Source organism: Alligator mississippiensis, chromosome 6 (genome assembly GCF_030867095.1).
Source record: "Alligator mississippiensis isolate rAllMis1 chromosome 6, rAllMis1, whole genome shotgun sequence".
NCBI lineage: Eukaryota > Metazoa > Chordata > Crocodylia > Alligatoridae > Alligator > Alligator mississippiensis.
This window is the reverse complement of record NC_081829.1, coordinates 97,687,678-97,713,829: the sequence shown is the minus strand read 5'-3', so window position 1 is coordinate 97,713,829 and position 26,152 is coordinate 97,687,678. Positions and strand designations below refer to the sequence as shown.

Genomic DNA, 26,152 nt, shown 5'->3' with positions numbered 1-26,152 from the left:
GGCACCAGTTGCCCGTGTCAGCCTCTGCGTGTGATATACAGCAGACTGGGGAGAGAACAGAGAATATAGAAACAAATAGGGCAGGGAGCAGAAGGAGCAATGGACCAAGGAGTAGGGGAAGGGGATCCTAGTGGTACTTAGTGGGGGCATGGGGCTTACCTTGTAACATGCCTCCCAAAAAGGTCGGTCCCCGTATTGTTGCCCATCTCAACTGCTGTCAATGCTTTGCTGTTAGCAGCCCTGGACCTGACTAGGTCCTGTCCATTTTAAGGCTGCTGTTAAAAGCAGCCAGGTAAGGAGCCTTAATGAGGTGCGAATAGCTGAGAGCAGACTGTCTGCTCCCCACCATGAACGAACAGCTGTGCTTAAATCAGCTTAAACTGCATTTGAGATTGAAACCAGTTGGATTTGGCAAAGTGCTACTGCCATTTGCATGATTTAAATGGTTGCTCGCCTTGCCCATGGGTATCTTATTTGGACTATACTGTGCAGGTACTAATGTTTTTTGACTGGCAATTACCTAGTGACTGCAGCTTGGGGCTTTGCCTGGCACCCTCAGGTTATCAGTGAAAGAGACATCCTGGGATCCCAACTTGTTCGACGCAATGATGAGCTGGCTCTGCTTTATGAAAAGATCAAAATCCAGCAGTCCATCCTGAACAAGGGGGAGATCCAGTACCGGCAGAGGGTAGAAGATATCCGGCTCCTCAAGCTGGAGATCAAGAAGCTTCGGCGTGAGAAAGCGATTCTTGGCAAGAGCGTGGCTAACGTGGAGCAACTCAGGTAGAAAGACAGAATAAATCTCGCCAGTGGCTGTCGCTGTGACATTGCATTTGAAACACTGGAGAGACCTTGTTTTCACATGTGGGAAAGATTGGTATTGACAAACTGGTTCCTGACGGAGGGGTTTGCTTGATCTGACTTCCAACACGGGTTTGTTTCAGTTCAGAACCGGCTGATCAGTCATTAGGGAGAAAGGGAGGGAGAGAAAAGACACCTGGACCAAAATGAATGCCATGTCCAAACTTTACCTTGTGCCGTGAGTTACTAGTTTTACAAAGCCAACTTGACAGACAGCAGTAGAAAAGGTGTTCACAGTTCAGTGACCACTTCGTGGTTTGGTGCCCAGGGCTTGCATTAATGGGACTGCTTTTTATTAGGCAATCTGTGAAGGACGGAGACCATTTGACATGTTTATAACAGACCACCATATGTTTTCGGCATTCCCTCTGCCTAGATTTATACGCAGACTTGATCTGCAAGGAAGATTGAGCTAAATTTTCATTGAAGGTGTTTCTTTAAAAGTGAAGCTTTATAGCCTTGGCCTGATTTAGTTCCTTGTACTTTTGCTTGGTATTTAAATACCCTTCTTTTTAACCATGCCATGTACGAGGCATGTTCTCTCCTGCTGGAACGCTATGCTGAAATTGGGAACTTCCAGAGGAAAAGGGCTCTGTTTTCAGCAGGTAACCATGCTCCATAGCTCCGAGAGGGAAGTCCTGGTCTGTCTACCCACCGTCACAGCAATATTTATTACACTACTGTGACACCTTTGGGCTAGATCTGTAATGTGAATTGACTCCACTCTGATGATTTCTGTGGACCTATACCAAGTAACCCCAGCTGGCAATCTGGCTGTTGATTTCATTGGAGTTGCACTATTTTGAGTGATATAAGAGAGAGGAGTTGAGGTGTAATACTGATAACTGCAGTTTGCATTCACTGGCTGCAAACAGAGGCAGGGTTGGAGCCTCTTGCCCCCATTTATTGGGCTAGAAGCCTGTTCCTGTTTGAAATGCAGGGAATGTCCTGAATTGTAGCACGGTACCTGTCGTCATGGGTGGTTCAATTCTTGTTAACTACAGCAACAAGCCCTACTGTAATGAACTCCAAAACCTTTGCAAAAAGCCTCCAGTCAAAGCTATTCCTTTGTCACGTGCATGACTAGTTATCCTGAACACAGTTCTGCCATAAATAGCATGGTTTGGGAATGGATGGTACATTTTTCCCTTTCTATTGTTTCATCCCAATCTACAGTGGGAAGATAAAGACTGTAGTGTCAGGCTTCCCTAAATAATTAATAGCTGAGTTCAACATAGGGGTTATGGCATCTTGGCAGGGAGAAATCCACTTGGGGGGTTGCAAATAGGAGGCAAAACAGCCAGTACCACCCTTTTGCTTGGAGTGTGAGAAGCTGCAGGAGCCTAGCACAGGTGGTAGGGGCAGGATCCCATGGATGCAGTATATGCCTATAGCACAATGAGTTTTCAGCAGAGCATTTACTCCATTTTTAAGCAGCCTCTGCTTTGGAAAGCGCTTCCTGCAGCATGGTGGGGGGTTAGAGTGAGGAGGTGTAAATGACTCCTTCCTCTTATAGTTTTACACTAATCGGTTTTGTGAAGCGGTGTTATTACTACGCACAGCAAAGGGCTATGATTGTTCCTGTATAATCAGAAGAAACTATATTAGCTTGAATGAAGATGGTGAAAGACTTTACTATTGCACGTTGGAGACGGAAGTAGATTATAACAACTTGCCCATACGATAGCCTTACCAGAGGGTAACCCTGTTCTCCAGTCCACCCCAACCTGCTGGGCAAATTGAAGCTAACAGTGGATGACTGTCTGTTCTCCTACAAGGGGGAGAATAAGAGGTAACAAAGCTTCTGATCAGCCATTCCCTATGCATACAGAGCCCCATGATGGGGGGATGGCAGGGTTATGTCTCATTTCAGTTGTGTATCCGTATGTGGCAGCAAGCATAATTGGCCTTTGGAGGAAATGACCAATGGAAGCATTGGATTCTGCATTATATTGAGTCTTTAAATCAAAACTGGGTAGCTCTAATTCAGGTGTTTCTATTGGAATGATTAGGTAAATTCAGTGGTCTGTGTCATGAATAAGTCCGATTAGATGACCGCAGTGGTCTCTTCTAGCTTTAAACAGCAAAGAAATAACTATATAACCCAGATGCTTTGTGTGATTATATTCCCTGAGGGCCAAGCCTTGTGGCTACCACTCTTCAGGCTGTGGCAGGTTTCCTTCTCTCGGGGTGATCAGCACAAGTCCTTCGTTGGGCAGAAGAGCAGCAGTCAAGCACCAAAAGATGCCGACTTTCTCCCCATGCGGGAGCAGAGCACTATGTCCTGCTCAGCGCTTTTGCTTTCCTAGCTTGCCAAAGGGAGGTTGAAAGAGACCGTGAGCAGGAATCAAGTTTGGATTTCCTGCAGGGGATTGGCCACCTACCTGGATCACTAGAGTTGTTCCTTCCCCTCAAACCCTCCCCAGACAGTCTGCCAAACATCCTATGATGAATATTTAAGAACACCGTGAGACCGACATGAGTTAAAGTGCCTTAGTCAGACACAAGGTACGGGGCTCCAGGCAGGTGTAATTGGAGGAATTATTCCAAGGTTTGCGCTCCCTAGGACATCAGACAAGATGATCTTATGGGCCCTAAAGGCTGTCTTTAGGGACATGTGTTTAATAACATCTGCATCTCTGAAATACCTGGAAAATTGCTGATTGAAATCTTTTAGGTATGAAGTAGTAGTTTCAAAGTGGTTCCTGCAGGGGGGTTGCAAGGAGGATGGAGCTGGACTGATCTCAGTGGGGGCAGATGACAGGACAAGGAGCAACAGGCTCAAGTTGCAGCAAGGGAAGTTTAGGTTAGATATTAGGAAAAAATTCTCTTAAGGGGGCAGTAGATCACTGGAACAGGCTACCTGGAGAGATGGTGGAGGCTTTTAAGACCCGGGTAGACAAAACCTTGGCTGGGACGATGTAGTTGGGAGTGGTCCTGCTTTGAGCAGGGGTTGGACTAGATGTGACCTCCCGAGGTCCCTTCCTAACCCTAATTTCCTATGATTTTAAGTAATTTACCTTGGGAAGTGCTGACAAACCCATCACTTGAGTCATTACTGGACAGTTTATTATGGGGCACAACCATGCATTGGGTTCAGGAGGATGATTGGATGTCAGAGCTTCTTCCATGGCTAAAAATCTTGCATGAAAGAAAAAGATGAGCTAATGCTCAAGCTGTTGTGTAATGTCTTTGTCGTGGATCATGCAGTTCTTTTTGCTTTAATCTAAAGGCAGGAGGTTTATCACATGCAGAAGGAGCTATTGAAGGAGCGGACCCATTGCCGAGCTCTGGAGGAGGAGCTGGAGAACCCCATGAATGTTCACAGATGGAGAAAATTGGAGGTAACATTTTAGCCTAGTCACTTCCCAGAGCTTGTATTTCCAAATCAATAACACAGCACAAAGCACATTTTCCTTAATGTTATGCAAATTAGCATGTGGAGGGGCAGGCAGACTGAAATTTCCATAGTGCCAATGGGATGGTTAACTGCTGAATGGCTTCTTCGCACAATGCAATCAGTGTTATTTTTGTGTTGTTTCCTTTATGTAAAAATTGCAAAAAGGCTTTACAAAAAAGCCAGCCAAAAGCTAGAGAGAACAGGAAGGTCTTAAGGTGAGGATTAAAGAGAAGTGGCTCACTAGCACGAATGGAAGGGAGAGGAGGAGAGACATCCACTGAAGGTACGACTTTTCCTTCATCAAAGCCCAAAAGTCCTGTAGGATGAAAATTTCCAAGGTGAGGGTCAAAAGAGTGAATAGGCCAGGTGGAGTGGAGAATGGCTGGGTAGGACGTCACATCTGTGGGTGGTGGGACAGGGAGGCAAAAATACCCGTGAGTATCCACAGTAAACTGTTGCGGGTAATGCAACGTACGTTGCTACGTAAGCAGCAAGTCTAAATTTTTGCTCTATCTGAAGCGACCAAATGGAAGCAAAAAAATAAATCTATTGGCCGTCGACAAAGTCTGTGGGCGTCAGCTGGCACCGTTGGGTATATCACAAAGCAAATTAGAGCCAGCTGAGATCTCTCTTTTGTACAGGCATTGATTTCTGATCTTATTCCAAGGGTTGCATAGCTGCCCTAGTGAGTGAGTGATAATGTGCTAGCCTCCCAAGAAGCCCAGCTGAAGATTTTGGCTGCGCTGATTAGCACATTAGTTAATTTCTGATCTTTCACTGCTGAGTCTGAAGCTGTATGGTAAACAGGGGCAAGGGGTCAAATATGGGGCACCAAACTATGTGAAAGTGGTCTAAGCACAATTTCTAACTTCTTAGGATTAAAAAAAAGAGAGAGAAATCAGGTCAGTCAAAAAATCAAGTGTGGGGGATAGAACAAGGAGCGTCTCTCAATTCTAGGTCACTGGTTTGGATCTGGGACGCCGAAAGGCCGGCAGATGGTGAAAGCGAGGCGGGACGATTCTGACGGGCTTTTGGTCTAATTCCTAATGAACAAACATCCCCATGACAAAAGATGCCACTACAGTTACGACCTGGCACCAACCTCAGTAGTGGCCTAAGATGGGTTCAAAGACTGAATAGGTCACGGAGATCGAACTATGTGGGCTTTTTTATATCTTACTGGTTTCTCCAGGTGCTGAGCTGAGCCGTGGCAGGCGAAGGAGAATGCAGACCCATGGATGGAGTTTGCACTTCTCCATGCATTCATACCTTTTAACAGCCAGTCTCTTTTGTTGTAAAATCGCACTTGATTCAGTTTAAAAACGTGATGCCCTGCAGTTTAAGACACCGGATAGGCATCTGTGTGGGGCAGTTTAGGGTTGGACTCGGGCTAAGGCCCCTTCCAACCCAAGTATCTATGAATGCAAATCTGTGCAGGGTGTGGACTTCTCTCAGTGACCCCTGTGGTCTCTACCGGCCCTCAGATCCTTTGGTTTTTATATCTCCATGGAGGGAAATTCCTCATGGCCCCTTTTATCTCTTCCACCAGTCCTGAAAAACTTCTCCAGTCCCAGGACACTTACCAATCCCAGACAAACCTTTCTCTGGCCCAAGGGAGTAGTTCAGAGCTGCCTCAGGAGCTGTTTTTTGTCTTTCTCTCAGGGCTTTTGCAGTATGCTCTCGAAAAACGACTTCTCAACGCCTGTGCTCCTTCAGTCGGGGTTTCTGCTGAAAAACAATCTCCGGTTCCCAGCCCCTCTCCTGGCTGGAAATGAGCTTCATGCAGTCTCCCAGCCCTTGCCAGCTGGAGATCAAGCTGCTGGAATCCCCCATTCCCACAATTAGCTTGCAGGGGACTCTTGGGGTTAGCCCTATTCAACATTGACTTATCATGGCAGATCTCCCATGGCCTTTCATTTCAGGACTACTTATATCCATGCTTTCTTCAACCCGTTTAGACTGCCACTGGGCTAGAATAAAACCCAGCAGCTCATATTTTATTCACTCTTGTCGGAAGCATTTTAAAGGCACACAGGACTGGCCTTTGGTTTATAAACAAAAAGCAATAGCCTGTGAGGCCTAAGATTTCTCTCTCTTCTTTTGCTTTTCTTGGTTAGGCCAGTGACCCAAGCACGTATGAGCTCATCCAGAAGATACACACGCTGCAGAGACGGCTCATCAGCAAGACCGAAGAGGTGGTGGAGAAAGAATTGCTCCTTCAGGTACCTCCGCACCAACTTTTCAGACTCTCGGGGAGTGTGTCTGGTCTGTCCTGAGCCAGCAGCCAGCTCAGGTGTGCTCGTCTGTTGTTACCTTCCTTCTTTCTAAATTGTGGACTTTGCTTGTTTGTCTGTGTGTCCTCCAGGCAGCTGTAGATGGCAGCACTGACTTGCATATAGGGAAAAGATATCACCTGATTAGTTTAATTTATACCCCAATTTATAGATAACTGAAAAATAAACCAAAAAAAAATCTTGTTTTTATTCTATTTGCAACATAGATCAGCTTTCAAATCAACATAATTGCCTTGGGCAGGCATTTTTGTCCTTTTGATCATGTAGCTTTGACCGGGATAGCAAAGAGGATACCTGTTTGATTTCATTTGTGTTTTATCTGCTTTTTGGTTGAAAGATTCCAGTGAGTCTACATGTTCTGGACATGTTTTTTTGGGTTTTTTTGAACTGTGTGTTGACCTCACTAGCTTTTCCCTGAGCTTTGACAAAACATCGTTCCTGCTGTCGTGTCTTCCATGTTGCATAACCTCGTTGGTACCAGTGGATTTTCTACTGAAGAATTTAGGGAAGATGATATCTCTTCAGCCTAAATGCCGCTATCAGAGGTGCACGTATACACACAAAGCTTCTGTCGACTTCAGCAACAGCTCTGCACAAAGTACCGAGGATCAAGTTTGTCCCTTTTTATCTGCACTCTTTGGCAGCGATGGCTTTGTAAGAGAAATGGGACTGCAGTTTCATTTGAAGGTAATGCAGGGCATATTGTCATGCCACTGCCTGGGGAAATGTAGCCTTTACTGCCTAAAACTGAAATTACATCTGTAAAATCAGATATTTGAGCCTAAACAAAATGTAGCAAATAGCCCCAGAGTTCGTTTTACCTACGCACAAACCCAATCCTGCCTCTCCGCCTCAGAGGTACTTTTGTGGCTCCCATTAATGCAGGGCCTCGCGACTTTTAATGTATTTATCCTCACAACGTCTTTGTGAAGGTGCTGTTGTATCCATGCTGTTTGCTTCCTTGGTGTTGTCAGGGAGGGATACCACCAGGAAACCCCAACCACCAGCTCCTGCTCACATGCACCAAACCCAGCAATGCAATGGGAAAGGGGTCTTCCTCTGCATCTATGTCTATGAAATCTATGAAATCTGTCTCTATGGGAGAAGCAGCCAGGATGGTTTCACTGCTGCATCTGTGGGTTGGGTACATGCAAGAAGGAGTGGGTGGGCAGGGCGCCATGGAAGTAGTGCAGACGCACCCTAAATGACTTGCCTATGGTCTGATGGGAAGACTTTGGCGGAGCAGGTACTTGCACCATAGCTACTGCCCTTATCCATTCTTCCTCTGTATCATGCAGTCCTCTCACTGGCACTTCTGCTCATTTTAATGATCTCCCTTAGACTGAGGTCGGGGTTTTGTTCAGGTGCAGATTAAAGCATCACACTCAGGGATGCTGATCAGGACCTGTATGCATGCAGCGTGTGGCATTATTGGAAGGTGCAACTGGTTTTCTTCTTGGAGCAGGCCCGACTCTTGCATGCTGGGCACAAACAGTGGAGGAGGCCATTCAGGTCAATGGCAGTCGAGGTGTTAGCATCATGGAGCCACAGATCGGAGTGAGACCGGAGACAGGGGCTGATATTAATCAGGCTGTGTGTAGCAGCTGTGTCCTCTGTCTTTGCCCACTTGGATTTATTGCACTGATGGCCATGGTTGTCAACCCAGATCCGACTGGCGGTTTCCTTTCAGTGAACCAGCACAGTGGGCTGCAGTGACTGAGGCTGATGTTCTTAATTAAGTTGTCAGGTTCTTCCCTGACTGTCATTCAGGAAAGAAATATCAAGGAACCCACAAGGTCAGACACCAAGGTTTGAGACTTGGTGAGATTCACAGGGGAGGGCTAGTTAGGGAGAAGAGAAGGATCCAGTGGGCCAGCGATCCCTCCCTATTCTATTCTGCTGTTCATTGATGTCCATGCCATTCATTTCCGTAATATTTGAGCTGCTTCTGGTATTACATAGCATCCCTGAGCCATGCACAAGCCTGGACTGGGGCTAGAGGCAGGAAAAGGGGCAGAGTACCTTTGCATAAGGGGTCTTTCCAGGAAGAGAGGGGAGCATCTCCCTCTGGGTCAGCCCTTGAGGGGCAGTGTGGACTGTGATGCTGCGCTGGCCTGGGACTCCAAAGACTCTGCTGCTGGCCTGTTGGGTGACTTTGGGCAGGGCGCTTGATTACTCTATGCCTCAGTTTCCCCAACTTTAAAATTCTCCCTTGTTAAATTCTGATGACAAAATTTTCCCTGTATGATCTAGGCTTCGCCTGAGAACAGGAAGTACCCAGCTTCCTACAGCTCAGGAGTGCAGCTGAGGGATCTTCCAGCCTCTAATGAAAGGGATCTGAAAAAGAGAGGTGGTTGAATCACTCTCCTGATATAGGTGCAGAACTTGCCCCCTTTTCCCTTCTCTAGCACCGGGGTTCAAGCCTCCTTATGAGCAGGGCACTCATCTTGGATATAGGGAAAGGGGCCCGATCCTGGGTAAGTGGGGGCAAAAGCAGCCCCTCACCTCACCTTAAGCTGCTCTCTTCTCACTGCAGTGAGCCTCGCTTACTGAGCCTGCAGTACAGCCAGTGTATGCAGACCATGTACAAAGCACTTGTCCCTATAAGGTCCCACCAGCCATATTTTAATCTGGATAAAACCCTTGGTGCTTAAAGATATTTGACATTTTGCCACCTTTAGTTATTGTTCCAAATTGCCCTGGTTTCCCAGGAGGTGTTCTTGCCATTGCAAGAAGAAATGAAGCCTTTTGTTGATTTCTGTCAACAGCAAAATCTTTTTTATATTACCGTGGGTGGAAGGTGACAACATGGGAATAAACGGATCCCTTTACGCCAGAGTTGTAAATGCTATGGGCAGACTCGCCACTTCCAAACGGAGGTGAGGTTTTTATGGGCCTTTCCTTGCAGTCGGGTCCGTTCAGATTCTGATCCCTTGCAGGAGAGCGTGAGTCTTGATGTCTTGATATTTTTCTCTTAACTTTAATTTCTGGGATACTCAAAACTGGAGACTATAGTCTATTGGCAGTGTGGTGAGCCTGCATAGGGTCCAATCGCTTTTAGTACACGCGTTGCGTATGGTGGACTGTGTACGTTTTCTCTGAGATTTCTGCATGGGTGTGTTGGATTGCTTAGATGTGTTTACGTTAACACACCGTCACAGTGGCGTGGTGGGCTATATTTCATAAGGAGTATACTTATGGTGTGGTGCGAAGGGCTATACTTCAAGAGGGCTATACTTCATAAGGAGGAAGACATGGATAGGCTGTGAAGCCCAGTATAAAAAAGCCTGGTGTTTCAAAGCCTCCTCTCTGTCCAGAGATGGATTAGCAATCTGCAGGGTCTGGATGGGGGGCTCCTTTTGCTGCATTCTCAGAGGAGAAATGTGGATTTTATTTTGCTTGTATAAACATCATTCATATCATGCATACTGCAGCTCTGCCTTCCCCCCAGTACACTGGGCTGGCCATGCAAAACACTGAGTAGGGACTGTCTTTGGGGGCTCACATGAGCATATATGGGTGGGAACATTTCTGATTAAGGACCCCAGAAAATGTATCCATGTAAAAAAGGTGCCTACTTACTCATCAGGTCTGCTCCTGTTATGCATTTGGTCATACCCACTAAATTTAGCATCCGAAATGAGCTTTCATCCTGCCTCCTGTTGCCAGTGCATCTCTGAGCAGGCTGCCTACATCCCATTCTAGCTTCACATCATCAACAGAGCAATTAATGAAGGTTCAACTGGAGAATATTGCTAGCAGTACGTGGAACAGGCAGAAACCAGCTTGACTCTCAGTTTCTCAGATTTTAATTTGTTAGCAGAGCAGGTTTTGGTAAGTCAGTTATTTAGATAATAATATGCAACACCATGATGCCATTTTGAAGCTACTTTCCAAAGTAAAGAATACTATACTCTGAGGAACAGAGAAATGCCTCTTCTTTTTTTAATGACTAACTACCTCCCTCTTCTGTTGGCTTGTACATAGCTTGCAGCCCCACTTCTGGGACTGTAATCTATTTGATCTCATATGTTAAGCATGGTGGAACAGCATAAACTGTAGTACAGTCGGCCTTTAAAGAAACCCAAGGTTTAATGTTAGATATAATGTTTAGATTTAATGTTAGAGATAATATCAGTGACTTAGTATTATCACTCAGTGCCTTAACATGCTAAAAGCCCAAGAAAAATGCTTTCACATCGTCAAGGACCTTGTACAAACATGCTTATGGCCATTCAAGATCTCATTGCACTTTTACCAAGAGTACGGGATATTAGTCCAGATTTGGCCAACTTTCACATGTACTTTGTCATCTTCTGTCCAGCTAATTTCAAAGGTATTTGTTGCTGGTCATGTAGCATCTCTGTGCACTGTGGTAATTGTAGTGTGTCACTTCAGAGACGAGTCGAAGGTCTTTGTGAACCTGCGTGCTGTTTAATGTAAAATGCTTTGAATCTTTCAGGACAGAAGGTGCTTTATAGCCAGAAGTAGGGTAACAATATTCTTTTTAAGGAAGTTCAGGACGTTGCCCCCAGGCAGTCGGTGCCCAGCCCAGCCCACCCTGCCTCCAGCCATTGCTCAGGAGGAGCCAGGCCAGGCATGTGCAGGTGGGATGGTGCCTGCTCCATCTGCCCACCTTCCTCCTGCGCAGCAGCAGCGGTGCCTGCACGCCCGCCTGCATGGCGCACCATGCTGTTCTGCCTCCCTCTCGGACTGCACCCTGCAGTTCTGGGACTTTTGTTCAACTTTTGTTCAGGACCAGTCTATGGCATCTGGGACTGTCCCTCCCAAACTGGGAGGTATGGTCACCCTAGTCCAGGTGTGGGCAAAATATGGATCCATCCCACGGCTGCCCCCACGATGCTCCACATGGGACCGAGTCCTGTCTGCTCCCTCTGGGGCAGCCCTCACTGCGCTCCTACCTGCACCTGCCGGCCTGAGCCCTGACCAGCAAGTGCAGCTTCCGGCAGGGCTGTTCCCAGTGCGGCTGCAGCTGACTGGGTGCTGCTGTGCTCCCCTTGCCTCGGGTCCTGCTTTTGCTTCTGCAGTGCTGCTCCAGCCAGGGGCAGCTGGGTGGCTGCTACCTCAATGCATGGGGCTCCAGCTGCAGCGCCTGGCTGCCTTCCACTCACTCCGCCTGCCTGGCCTGATGAGCAGCCACCTGCGGGTGGGCAGAGCAGGTGGAAGGCAGCTGGGAGCTAGAGCTGGACCCCCCCATGCTGGGCCAGGACCTGCCCTGCAGTGAAACTTCCTCTCCCCCCAGACCTGGAGCAGGAGCAGGAGCAGGCAGGACTTGGCCCTATGTGAATTGGTGCAGGGGCAGCTGTACTACACTACCTGGGTGAGCTCTGCTGCAACCCGCCCCCCACTCCTTCACTGCCCTCACTCTGGCTGGCTCCTGGGCACCCCACCCCACATGCACAATACTCCTTTCCCCCCCCAGGGGCATGCAGGGAGTGGATCATGGCTCAACCTGGGCTCTGGCCCCGAGCTGTCACCAGCCTGCGACGTGGCTCCCTGATCCCCACCTTGCCCGCCCGTCTAGCTCCCACAGCCCCATAGGGAATTTTGGCGTGGGGAGTGCTGATCCAGCCCATGACATCTCATCAAAACTTCCTATGTGGCCCTTGGGCCCAAATAATTGCCTAGCCCTGCCCTAGCCATAAGACATATTTACTATTGTGGAGCTACTCCAGAGAGCGAGGCTAAGATATTGACCAAAAGTGCAGTAGCTCAATAAAATGATAGATTGGTTAAGAAAAAGTGTAGATAGGGATGATTCTGCCTCAAGCATAGGATCGGACCTCTTAGGGTTCCTTCCAACCCTACTCTTCTATGAACCTGTGAGTTTGTAGGTCGGACAAGTCCTTCACGTAACTGCAAAATGAACAATGATGTGCAGGAAATTCACAGGGCAACAGAATTACCTTGTTAGGATTATGATTAGTGTGGCTTTAGGAAATGATCTCATTAAATGTGAATGATGTGTGGTTTTGTTTGCTTAAAATTTAGTTCTTTCTCTTCAAAGTGGACTCATTCCCTAATTTGATTCTACGACCGAGTAGAAGTCTGCTTTGTTCAACTGCATACGTCAAAGTGGGTAGCAGGGGGAAGATTCCCATTATATGTCCGCTATCAGTCATCTCTGAAGATTGGTCAGGCAACGAGAACGTAGGCACATGTTCAGTCAAGACCAGAGAGTTGGGGAGAGAGAGAGTAGGAGACACCTGGATGTTTCCTGGAAAAAAAAAATCCTCTACAATTTCTGTCTCATTTATGTCTAGTGTGTTTTAGTGGAGGCACCATTCTGCCTGGGGTATATATTTTTGCTGACTTTTATTTCAGGGCTGTGAACAGTCAGAGATTGGGACTTGGGAAGTTAAGACCTTATCCTAATTAGTGTAATTAGGATCTCCCTGATATCCAACTTCCTGTATATTACAGGTCTGGTTTCACCCAGGTTCCCCTTACTGAGCCCAATGACTTAATTCAAACCAAAGCATCAGCCTTCAGAAGGACTGTGCCACACACAGATGGAGAGAAAAGGAGACACTGAAGTGTTGCTGTTGCAGCATAGTAGGTTGCATCTTCAGGTGGCATAAATTAGCATTTCTGTGTTGATGTCATTAGTGAACATAAAGAGAAACTGTGATCAGTTGGGTCACCAACTGTCCCTGTGGACAGTCTGTAAAAACAAAAAGAAAAACAAACAAACAAACAAAACCCCCCAAAAGTAAAAATGATTGTCCATAAAGTATGTTAAAAAAAAAAGTTGCCCATAAAAGCTAAGAAACAGTGAGCTTAATTGAACATTTGTTGTCAGGATGAGTCTGGGAGTGTAGCTCTGTGCCCTGCAGGAAACTCTCCGTCTGAGCTTCGTGATCCACAGGAGCCCACAGAGTCCCCTCCTTCTTCTTAGCCATATGCTGCTGTGCTGGCCCTGCCTGTAATGGCTGCTTGTCTGCTTGTCTTGAAGGCAGTCAGGGCCACATGACCCTGGGCAGTCTGAAGCACGAGGCAGGATGGAGGGGGTAGCGTGTGGCTGGCATGGAGCTGTAGGGCTGAGAGGGGGGAGATGTGATGAGTAGAGGTCTGTGCCAGGATAGGGGGAGCAGGGCTGACAGGAGTAAAATTGGGAGGTGTGCTGTGGTACAGGCAGCATGGTGTGGGCAGCGGTTTTGATGTGGTGGTCAATAGGGGACTCCTGGTGTCGGGGCAGCATAGTGTAAAACCATTGCTGCAGTCAAGTAAGATTGGATTAAAAGTTGGTGTTAAACCCCTAAATTTGAATCCAACTCTTGCTTCTGTCATCCAGGGTCTGGCAGGAGGGTTACATTTACATTATGTAAAACAAATGTCAGTAAAAATGTGTGTCAGTAAAATAGTTTGGTTGTCAGTAAAAAGTCTGTAGATTGTCAGTAAAAAAAAAGATTATTCTTGGGTTGTCAACCTTGATGATCAGGACTGATCATCCAACAGCTTGGAGGCTGGGTTTTTCTCTGAGCTTTATCACAGCCTCCCCATGTGACCTTGGGCAAATCACATAGCCCTCTACACCTCATTTCTCCATTTGTACAATAAGGATAGCAGTGCTGCCCTGCCTCCCAGCATTACTGTGTAAATAAATTCGTTAAGGACTTTGAGGTGCTCAAATTTCGTGCAGAGAGCTGTTTTACATTTACCCTTCTAACTTAACTCGGTTCTGTTCAATATGGGGAGTGGAGCTAAACTACCGAATGGATGGCAAGCTATTTAATCTCAGCTGACTCCGAGTCAAAACCAAGACCACCCCAACCTCAATCATCAAGCTCCAAATGCTGTAGTGTATGCTCATTCAGAAGTGGACCTTCAGGCAATCATTGACATCTTTACTGAGGCATACAAGAAAATGGGACTGATGCTTAACATTCAGAAGGCAAAGGTCCTCCATCAACAAACTCTTAATGAACAGTCCCCAGCTCCGGTAATTCAGATTCATGGTAAGACTCTGGAAAATGTTGAGTATTTCCCATACTTTAAAAGCCATCTCTTGCAGACGGCTGACATCAGTGACACCTCAAATGGGCAAGCGCAGCCTCAGATGCCTGAGGAAATGGGTGTTTGAAGCTGACAACATTATATCTGAAATCAAGCTCATGGTATCAAGCAGTTGGCATCCCCAACTTACTGTACAGAGCTGAGACATGGACAACATACAGGAGACATGTCAAGTCACTGGAGAAGTATTGTCAATGCTCCCCGCGGAAGATCCTTTGAATCCAGTGGGAAGACAGACACATCAACATTAGTGTCCTCTTGCAAGCAAACACCATGAGCATCAAGGTGGCGATCATCTGACATCAACTTCACTGGACCAGCCATTTAAGTTGGCTGTCTGACTCCAGACTCTTGAAGCAAGTTTTATTCTCCCAGCTCAGCCAAAGTATACACTCAAGAGGAGGGCAGAGAAAGGGCTTCAAAGACATCCTCAAAGCCAACTTGAAGAAATCCAATGTCATCATTAATTCATGGGAGACTATTGCCCAGGACTATTGCCCAGGACTTCCCCATGGGGAAAGAGTCTGCTGCAAGGATCTCAATATTTTGAAACTTGCAACAACAACAGGAGATGGAAAAGCGGGAGCAGCAGAAACAGTGTGTTGAGGACTGAATCAAGAACCCAGAGCCACCCGCCTCGCATGTGCCCAAGATGCAGCAGACTCTGTTGATCCCAGATAGGTCTTGTGAGCCATCTTCAGACTCGCAGATAAGACAGTCATGGAAGGCATTCATCTGTGACTGCAAGGGATTGTTGATGATGCTTGCAGTACGTGAGATGGGAAATAACAACCTTCGTTGCTTCAGCCTGGTAATTTTGTTCCATAAAGAAAAAACCCATTGGAGAATAAAATGCTGTGCGCCTTTAAGTGATGACATGGGGCTAATCCTACTTCCCTTTTACATGGGCAAAGCTCCAAAGAAGTTTTCTCTGAGTAAGGGCTGAGCCTGAGATTCAGGATGTGTTTCCACACATTTCTTCATGTGAGTCCAGCTCTCTTGAAAAAGACTTCTTAAACTGCAATTTCCTAAGTTTAATGGAGCCGGTTTCTGCTCGGTCCTTAGTTGCAGCGGTAGTGCCGGCTGGATGGTGCGTTGTGCCGAACACAACAGGGGAGAGTTTGGCCAGTTGCTGCAAAGGAGATGCACTCATCAGGTCTTTCTAGTGTCATCTTATCCTGTCAGGGCATGGTGCGTGTTCCTATTTCTGGCCTTTAGTTCAGTTTTCTGGTTCAGCCTTACTCGTGACTGTTCTTCATGGTTGAGATTCATTTTGGTTGCTTGGTCTTCACCAAGTTCTTTATATATATATTGGTGAGGAACATGCCTGTTCATTTGAGAACAGGGCCCTATTTGCATGTGACATGCAGGGTCGATGGTCTTACTTGCTTTGGTAAAACTATCTGCCGTTCACTCATACAGTCTCTGATAATTGCCTTTGACTCACAGTAAAGGATGTACAGATCACCCTCTCTTTATCTGCTTGCCTATAGAGAGTCTATCGTTTCAATAGTTTGGATGCGTGCCTTGCATTTGGTGCAATTTACAGGTGAATTGCAGAACCCTTGGCTACAAATCGAGTTACCTTTCCCAGAACCTTTCATGATGTATGTAGAAGAAAAACCTCTTAAAAAGAGGGGTTTTCTGCTTGGCTTTTTTCTACATTAAAAAGGATCAGGTTCTTTTCTGCCACCGCTCCCTGGAGGATTTTGAAAACCTTGGAAAAATTTGGATTGCAGCATTATACCCTGAATGTGAAACCTGCAATTCTGGCAGTTCTCAATTCAATGGTTGTAGGCCATGGAGCTGTTTGTCTTTTCTGCACTACCAGCAGCCCCTCCTAGTGCAGGATATGCTGGCAACCCAGTCCTTCAGCCATCGTGGCTTCTACTAGTTCATAGATTTCATACACTTTCATAGACATTAGGGCTAGAAGGGACCTTGGAAGATCATCGAGTCCAGCCCCCGAGCAAAATTAGTTTTGTTGGCCAAAAAACCTTTTTTGCCGAAATTATAACGTAAGCAGTTCCCACGGGGCATGCCTATGTCAATCCAAAAAATCACACAACTCACTGACAAAGTTAGGCTGGCAAAGCTTGTAAGTGCAGATACAGCTGAAGCAAAATACAAGAAAGCAAGCAGAAAAAAAAATCCCCCACTTTATTTCTGTCTTTGAAAAAAGACTAAACGTTGAGACTGGGTTTTTTGCATCAAAAGAGGAAAGTACAAGGTTATTTCTTGACTGAGTGACTCTGTCCGTAGGCTGGTCGTGTGGATTACAGTGGTGTTACACATGCCTATGGGGGGGATACATCAGCCCTTCATCTCCTCTTTTTCTTTGCAGCAGCGTTCAAGTAGTGCAGAAGAAACTCGCTCCCCGTGTTGCACACGCCGCAGGCAGTTTATCAAAAGCCGCTCACAGAATTGCCTTGTCCCAGTTACCGGTGATCTACGCATGGGTTTAGAAGGGGATTGCTACTCTTTCTCGAAATGAAAACCCATTTGTCCTCGTGAACTCTGGCTCTGACACCGTTCTAAGCCAAGACCAACAGCAAATGTCTAATTACCAGCACCGAAGTTTTGATGCATGGCAGCCTGCTGAGCTAGTGCCGTCAAATTAATTTCGCCTGGCGCCTTGGCTCTGACGGGAGCCGGGGTCTCCGATGCCATATAGCGAGTGACATATGGAGGTACTTCAGGTATTGAGTCATCCTTCAGGAGCACTTTTTCAGGTTCTTTCTTCCCCGTGACATCCTTTTTATTTTCCTTTCTTTGGGCTTGGCACATTGGCGGCTCCGTTCAGGGACTTGACTTTTGCCTGTAGCTTGAAATGTTTTGCATTTCAGTATCCTGTTTTAGGTTAAAGGATTGGAGCGTTCTTTTCCTTTTTTTTTTTTTCCAAATACTTTGTATCGTAGGATGCTATTTCTGCACAATTAGCATCTCTTGAGAGCCCTTTGTTTTATCGCTGCAGCATTGCTTTTTAATTAATCTTTCATCCCCTTTTTGCTTTGACAGCCATAGGCCCTACTTATGAAGTCAGTAGGGCTCTATGGGGCACAACGGTCCACCCGCAACGAGTGGCTTGTAGGATCAGTGCTCTAGTTTCCTACAGGTCTTAACTCCTTTTATATGCTAGACAGCTGTGGGTTTACAAGGCAGCACATTTCTTAAGCACGGAGAGTAAAAGGCTAGTAGCATCTCTGTGGGAACCTCACCTCTAAACCTCAAGGGCTAAAGTGGATCTGCACCAAAGCCGTGCTTTCGTGTTGGCTTTTTGTACAGGAGTGAATTTTATCCTGCAGGTTTTACCCTGGTGCATTCAGAATAGGCCCTCTGGTACGTTAAGTTTGTTGTAGTCTTTCTAATCTCAATCCATCTCGAGTTGGAATAGTGATGTGCTCCAGAAACACATGGCATGATAAACTGCTTTTAAAACCACGGTGACATTTATGTTATTTTTCTTCCTTCAACATCTATTGCAGTCAAACAGAAGAGAATAAAACCCTCCCTGTAAAATAGCCTTTTTTGTTTATTTAAATTGCACTTTTAAAATCTAGGCAGGAAAGGTAATGATCAGTTTAATGGCATCAGGTGAAGATAATCAGCTGCTTTTAACAATAAGAAAATTGCTTTCCAATAAAACCAAATAGTGCTAATATATCTGGCACGAGGTGATGGAAGGCAAAGCAGATTACTTAGCACCCAAACAAAACATTTTTTTATGAAGAGTTTTCTCAGTGGAACAGTTTAGTTCTTATTGAATCTTTGTGCAATTACCTCGCACGTACAAACCACACTGATTTCCTCATGATAAATGTTTTTGGGCAGAAGCAAGATGCAAATTTATTTGAGAAATTAGAATCACATGGATCAGAACGACAACACGGGGAATCCTTGCCATTTTTAGCTGATCTGACGGCGTTTTACCTAGAAATATTTTAGGCACAAAGATGCCATTTGCAAGGATGAGGAAGGTGAAGTGAAAGCAAAAATGAATCTGGTTTAACAGTTACAAAGCCTACATGAAGACGTAATACCTTTCAGTGTTTTTAGGGGAATTCATGGATTCATTTGAGTTGAAAGGAAATTCTGGTGGGTCATCAGATGCCGTCTTTCTGCACCCTGCAGGACTGGTTTAATTACATCTAAGCCATCCTTGATCGATGCGTGTCAAATACAGACTTTGTTTTGTGCATTTTAATATACGTACTCTTAATTCATGAATGTTAGTATTCATGGGAGAGTTTGATAGCTCTGCCTATATTACACTGTATTATAGAACTGTTCCCCACCCAGACCAAGTGCTCTTGAAAAATCAAGGGCCAAAAGCATTTGTGAGAGCTTAGCTTGAGCAAAGCATAATGGAAACGCTCAAGGCTTTGTCTCACTAAATAACAAATAAACAGAATAAAGAATACAGTTTACTCCTCAGCCTTGCGTTCAGGCATATGTCTGGGAAGGAAATAAATCTGCTTTGCACCCCAGGGTGCAGTATATTAATCAACTAGTTATCTCATTAAGGAAAGGTAAATGAGTCATTGAACTGCCTGAATATGTTTGCAATGCACAAAGTTAGCAGTGCTGTTAGCAAGCCAGGGTAGACTGTAAGCCAGTGGTTCTCAACCGTGTTAGACTCGAGGCCCTCCTGGAAAATGCCAGCTCTTTGCTTTCACTCATTTCTTGACTACGGAAACATAACAGAGCAGTTCTTCTGTTGCAAAGAACTCAGAAAGACCACAACAGGTCTGCATGTTTTTGACACTGTGGATTCCTGCTTTATATCCCTAGGTTTATCCTGCGAATTGTGTTGGCGCTTGTACGCCTAACTGTGCTAATTTAGTTAAGGAGCACTTGGAGGGGCTGGATGGGTACAAGTCAGCTGGTCTGGATGACCTCCATCCACGGGTGCTGAAGGAATTGGCCAGTGTCATAGCTGAGCCGCTGGCACGGCTGTTTGAGCTCTCATGGTGCTCCGGCCAGGTCCCTGAGGACTGGAAAAGGGCCAACGTGGTGCCCATTTTTAAGAAGGGGAGAAAGGATGAGCCGGGTAACTTTAGGCCAGTCAGTCTTACCTCTATCTCTGGGAAAATACTGGAAAAAATAATCAGAGAGCGCATTTTTGAAGGCCCAGCAGGGGAAACGATGCTGAAATGAAACCAGCACGGGTTCGTCTCAGGTAGATCCTGCCTGACAAACCTTATAGCCTGTTATGACCAGGTCACACACTGCCTTGACACAGGAGCTGAGGCTGATGTCATCTGCCTGGATTTGAGGAAGGCCTTTGACATAGTTTCGCACCCTATTCTCATAGGGAAGCTAACGGGCTGTGGAGTGGACGCCTACATGGTCAGGGGGGTGGCCGACTGGCTTAGGGACCGCACCAGAGAGTGGTGGTGGACAGGTCGTTCTTGGCCCGGAGGGAGGTGGACAGTGGGGTCCCGCAGGGGTCAGTCCTTGGGCTGGTGTTATTTAATATCTTCATCAGTGATTTGGACAAGGGTGTGGGGAGCACCCTCTCCAAGTTCGCAGATGATATCAAATTATGGGGCAGGGTTAACACACTGGAGGGCAGGGAGCAGATACAGGCCGACCTGGATAGGTTGGATCAATGGGCAGAACAAAATAGGATACACTTCAACAAAGATAAATGTAAGGTACTCTACCTAGGGAGGAGGAATCCCCAGCACACCTATAGGTTGGGGGATCTCCTCCTCAGCAGCTCAGAGGCTGAGATCTTGGAGTCATAGTTGACTCCAAGATGAACATGAGCCGGCAGTGCAACAAGGCCATCAACAAGGCCAATCGCACCTTGTCGTGCATTAGCAGATGCACGACCAACAGATCGAGGGAGGTGATGCTCCCTGTCTATGCGGCGCTGGTCAGGCCGCGCTTGGAGTACCGTGTCCAGTTCTGGGCGCCGCACTTCAAGAGGGACACGGAGGATCTGAAGAGGCTCCAGAGGAGGCCACCCGCATGATTAGTGGTCTCCGTGAAAGACCCTATGAGGGGAGGTTGAGGGATCTGGATCTCTTCAGCCTTCACAAGAGATGGCTGTGGGGAGACCTTGTAGCTGCCTATAAGTTTATCAAGGGAGGACAGCAGGGAATTGGTGATGCGCTGCTTTCCAGATCACCCCAGGGAGTAACTAGGAATAATGGGTGCAAACTAGTGGAGAGTAGATTTAGGTTAGACGTTAGGAAGAAATTTTTCACAGTAAGGGTGGCCAGGATCTGGAACGGGCTTCCAAGAGAGGTGGTGCTGTCACCTAACTTGGAGGTCTTCAAGAGGAGGCTTGACAGTCACTTGGCTGGGGTCGTCTGACCTCGGTCCTCTTTCCTGCCAGGGGCAGGGGGTCGGACACGATGATCCATTGGGTCCCTTCCGACTCTACAATCTATGAATCTATAATATTACATCCACAGCATCCTTAAAGGGATCCCATGGCACCGAGGCACCCTGCTTGAGGATCACTGCTGTAAGCAGCCCAGACCCTGCACCACACCAGGCATTTAGCAGCCTACCCAGGCAGCCCCAGGGGGTGCCGTTGCCATGGAGGGGAGAACCAGGGCACCCCCCCAGCTCAGGGGCCACTCAGCCCACCAGCAGCTCTCCCGGCAGCTGCAGGCATGCTCTGCTGGGAAAAAGAAGAGGATCAGGCCCCTCACTATAGCAGTGACAGAAAAATAAAACCCCTAAATTGAAATGATGGGTTTCAATTAAAAAGCCACCATTTCAATCTAGGGGGCATACAATACAACCCTAAGGACTACCCCCCGTCATGTGTACAAGCGCTCTATATGAACACACAAGGGGAGCTAAGAGGGAACAGTTTGAACCATCAGAGTTTAGCTCAGGTTGCAGCTAGTCAAGGAGGAGCTCTGATCTATGCATTCATAATCTCAAAATTGCTGTACGGGTATCCTGGATTTGTTGCTTTCAGTAGCTTCTGTCCTCTTCCAAGGAACATCTCTCTATTCATAGAAGAAAGGGTGGAAAGGACCTCAGGAGATATTCAGTGAGGCACTTGGCACAGAAAAGGGAACTTTTTTTCTACCTCTTACACACCATAGGTATTATGTAGGGTTAAGACATGGCCTGACCTATAATATAGATGTTCGATTTCGGAAGAACCCCAGATAATTCAGAACTCAAGTCTAGAGTCTTTCAATGAGATTTAGGCTCTTAAATCATGCAGGTGAGAGCTCTGGAAAAGGACTGAGGTGCCCAAGGCTGCAGATGGGTACCTTAGGGGAGTTTTAAGTGCCTCACTTCTCATGAAGTCACTTAACAGACCAGAGGTAGAGCTGATAAAAGACTGGACTCTCTCCACCTGCTGAACTTTATGCACAAGCTACAGACCCAACATTCATTTGCAATAGAGCCTTGCTCAATTGCCCTTTACTGGTCTGCTTTTATTATCTACTGACATCATATAATGATGTTGTAACCCAAGTTGAAACGCAACATAGTAGTTTTCAAGCCAGCATGATATTTGCTTGAAAAATGGAATTTTTGTTTTGGCTTGAAACCTTGGTTGCAATAATGATTAGCCTGGGAAAAAGTATTGCCGTATCTGCCTTGTTGACTTACTTATTAGGATGTCAAGACTCCTTGTGGATGAGACTTGCATCAGTCTTCTCCGACTCTCCCACAAGACAACTTCAAACAAGATTCCAGTAGAGGAAGATGAAACAGATTTGTTTAGATTTCTTCAGCCAAAACTGTGTCAAGCTTCATGCACCTTGAAGGCGGCTGAAATAGTCAAATAAGTCCATGCCTTGCCACCGCTAATTCTCAGCTTCAGAGGACGTGTCACCAGTTCTCTCTCTTTTTTTTTGGCTGTGTGAACATATAAAAAAGAACAAGTGTTAATCCGTTCTTCATTTTATGCAGTGTAAAGGTAAACATTGCAATGACAGACCGACATCAGCATAGAGCCACTGAGAAGCTGGCCCTGTATCGCTGGCAGTAAGGGAAGTACTGCCAATATTTCAGCAAGGGGCTTCTGTGTCATTATTTTGTGGCCCATAACCTGTTATGATCGCTTTGTCCACGTGGCTAGTGAACTTGCAGGGAGCAGAGCTTGGATTGCCTATTACATTTGTTTAGCCTATTTGAGCAGTGGTGACTTCTCACCCGTGCCAAAAGGAGGAGGCAACACCACCTGGCAGAAAAAAAATAAAGACAAGCAATTGGATTTCTCTGGAACTGTTTATACTTTGTTCCTGAAACATAGTGATTTGTAGTGTTAAGCGTGCCTTACCTGGAAGAGGGTTGAGAGTGAAGCCCTTAAAAGAGGCTCCAAGGTATTTTCTTCGCTCATTAAATTGTTTGGAAAATGCCAGTCATTTTGGTGCAATCGGCTCCCTTCCAAAGGAAACAAGTTTGCTTCTCAGAGGCGTTTGTATCAACTGGAGGGAGAAGTTGTCTCAGGCAGGGCTAATTTAGCACTATCTGAAGTGGTACAAATGCATCCCCAACTTCCCTTTCAATATGGGTGAAGCAGCATTTTAACAAGGAGCTCCTGGAGCCCTTGGCTGCACGTCTGTACTAGGACTGCCGCATCCCAGAGGAACGTCAGCTTCGTTTCAAGACTAAATGAGCTTGTCCGGTGCGCACCTTGCCCCCCGACTCGTAAAGGAAGGTCGACCCGATGATATGAATACAAACTGTTTGAAGAACCTACTGCCGGCAAAGGGGTTTGCTGAAGTAGACAAGAAAGAGCATGAGCTTTTGAAAGGTGTTTATCGAGAAAGTTCAGATTGCACATATCTCAGTGCTAGAGGCAACTTTCTTCTATTGTTACAAAAATCGTGAAGGTTACCATATGCTAATTTCTCCTATGCCTCATAAAACTCTTAATCATAGACATCCTGAGCCAACCGCTACTGTATTATCCAAAAAAAAAAACCAAAAAAAAAAGCAGGCAGCTTATGAAGGTAAAATGACTCTGACTACATATATTCTTATTTTAAACCAGATTCCAGCCTCCTATTTAACATCTCACAGCAGGGATCACAACCCCTCTCGGAGACTGCACTGTTTCATGACATCATAAAGAAAATGGCTCTGGAGTTCAGCACAGCTTTGACATTTTGGTTATAATGCCAATAAACAAAAAAACCCCTGTGGCATGTTGATTGACTGTTTTCTTCTGCAAAGCTGTGTTGAGCTGCATTGTGCGTACGGTTGTGGTGTTTTCTACCTCTGACTAATTAAAATTAGGATTTCCAGTTAGGTGAAGTGTTTTGGGGGTTGTCACCATACAGGAAATTGCACATTTCCCCCCCCCCCCTCTATATCTTCATCTTTCTTTTCTATTTCTTTTTGCTGAAGGCGGTGGAGCTTCTGTTACTGGAGACAGGAGCAAACGCAAAGGAAATTTACTCTGACTGATTTCTTCTTCTTCTTCTTTTTTCATGAAAGGATGCCCTGGGTGCATATGAGGGTTTTTTTTTCTAGTGCCAGTTAAGTAGGCAGATGATATGTGGAAACTACACTAGTTATATGTGTTGAATTTCTAACCTGGCAGACACGCGTGCAAAAATGAGAGAACTGGGGCTTTCTGGCCTGTTTCTGCTGTGAATACATCTTCATTAGATGTAAGATCATCTTTCATCTCCCGTTAAGAAAAATACACTAGGCTAACTAATGAGTAGGGTTATCTCGAGAGTTTCTCCAGTGTCGTCGCGGGGGAAGAAACCGATGTCAAACCGAGCGCATTTTTCTCGCAGCAGTTCGCTGCGGCATGGCTTTCTGTGCTGCCACCTGCATGAAGAGGACAGTTAAGAAGAGGGCAGCTGTAAAAGAAGAATCAGGGAAGATGAAATGCCTGGAAATGCAAAGGAGCATCACTCAATGGGCCTGTTGCCAAGGGTCCTTCAGCCAGGCAGGAGCTAGAAAAATGAGCAGCTCTGGGCAGCAGTAAGTTGAACTGGGAGAAGCAGCGCTGGTGCTCCAAGACTGACTCTGCCTGGCTACAGATTGAGCAAATTGATGACTAGATGGGATCCCAAAGACTCAGTCCCTTGGACCCTGCCAAACAACCTGGCAGACCCGTGCAGAAGAAATGATTTCCTTTCACTCAGCCATTGCATGGCAAGCAGGGCAGGGGAGCACCTCGTTCATATTCAGAGGAAAGAAACAAAACACAGCAGAATTAATGGGACAGAGACTTAGAGACGCAGAAACATATTGTCATGGCTTAGCCTAAAGGCAGATCTGTGGGCTCCTTTGAGCTCTCCTGCAAAACAAATCTTGACTGGCAGGATTGTTCTAAAAATATTTCTCAGTTTTATTTACCCAACTCATACAGCAGGTATTAGCAGAGGCACTGAAATCCTCTTTGGGATGCCTGGAGTCTGACTATCCCTCCTAATCCGAAACTCCCCATGTGCGCTGCGTACGCACAATGGATGCAGTTTCATTGCCCTACTATATAGCTGTGCAGGGCCAGTTGTTACTATGGGCTTTGTCTGGGAGCAAAACCTCTCCTGATGTCCATGGGAGGTTTGCTTGCACGAAGACTGAATAAAGAGTCAAAGGCTTCAGCTATCAGCAGAATGTGCATCGTGCCCCCACGGGAGAGCTAAGCCGCAGTAACTCTGGAGGACAGCGAGGCCTGGTGGACCTTACCCTCAGTTTCCCACCGGGCAGGGCGCAGTGCCACTGATCCACTTACTGGAGGAGCTGGTGTCTTTAGATTCCCTACAACTTGGGTAAGAGAAACTTCAAGATTTTTGTCTCCATTGCAGCAGAAGCAAACCCCAGCTGACACGGCTCAGAGCATGCCCCCAATCGCCCGGTCCAAATCTGATGCGCTGTTGAGTCCTGTCTGGCTATTCAGTGGGGATGACCATGGAGCATCTTCCTGGGCATATTTCTGTGTCTGGAGCTGGGGCAGAGGAGTAAGCAGGCAGGGCATGCACGTGGCTGTCCTGACCTGGCCACCAAGCTGTCGTGGCGTAGACGTTCCCTACATCTTCGCATCTGGAGCAATGCATATGATGACTGTTCAGTGGCACAGAGCAGTAGGCTGGCAAAGGACCAGGAGAGGGCTACTACGTCTGTGCTTTTATGGGTCCAATGGCTTGAGGTCCATGTACAAGGGAGGTGAGGAGTCCTTAGCTGCTGCTTCAGATGTTAGCTGCAGCACCGCATGCGTTGCACCCCTGGCCTTCCTGTAGTTGGATGGCCGATCCTGTCTTAGGCAGGGGGTTGGACGTGATGACCTCTGGATGTCCCTTCCAACCTGACTTCTCCATGATTTTTTGAATTTGTTCCCACCAGGTTTCATAGTGAAGCCTACGAAGGGACCAAGAGTTAGGTATGGACGTCATCTACTGTTCAAAGAGCCGTGCGGAGCTGCTTTCTGCGGTAAAAGTCTAGCTAATGCAATGGTACAAGGCGATACCCTTTGGGAGTGCTATTTGTCAGCGTAGCAGCCACCACTAGCTGGGAACTGCACAGAGTCAGTGTACCAGCCCGTGACTGGATCTGTACGTGATATTGCCTATATTGTACGTGATATTGCCCATATCTGTACGTGATATTGCCT

At 46.5% G+C, this 26,152-nt stretch overlaps 1 protein-coding gene across 1 annotated transcript in view; it reads left to right on the top strand.

Annotated features, from left to right (window-relative positions):
- The window catches only part of CFAP58 (cilia and flagella associated protein 58), a 72,931-nt gene that overhangs the window by 33,880 nt on the left and 12,899 nt on the right, over positions 1–26,152 (top strand). Inside the window, exons 13-15 of the mRNA XM_019485984.1 lie at positions 560–783; positions 4,094–4,205; positions 6,379–6,483. Of these exons, the coding sequence (XP_019341529.1) occupies positions 560–783; positions 4,094–4,205; positions 6,379–6,483 (441 nt within the window). The remainder of the gene's footprint in view (positions 1–559; positions 784–4,093; positions 4,206–6,378; positions 6,484–26,152) is intronic.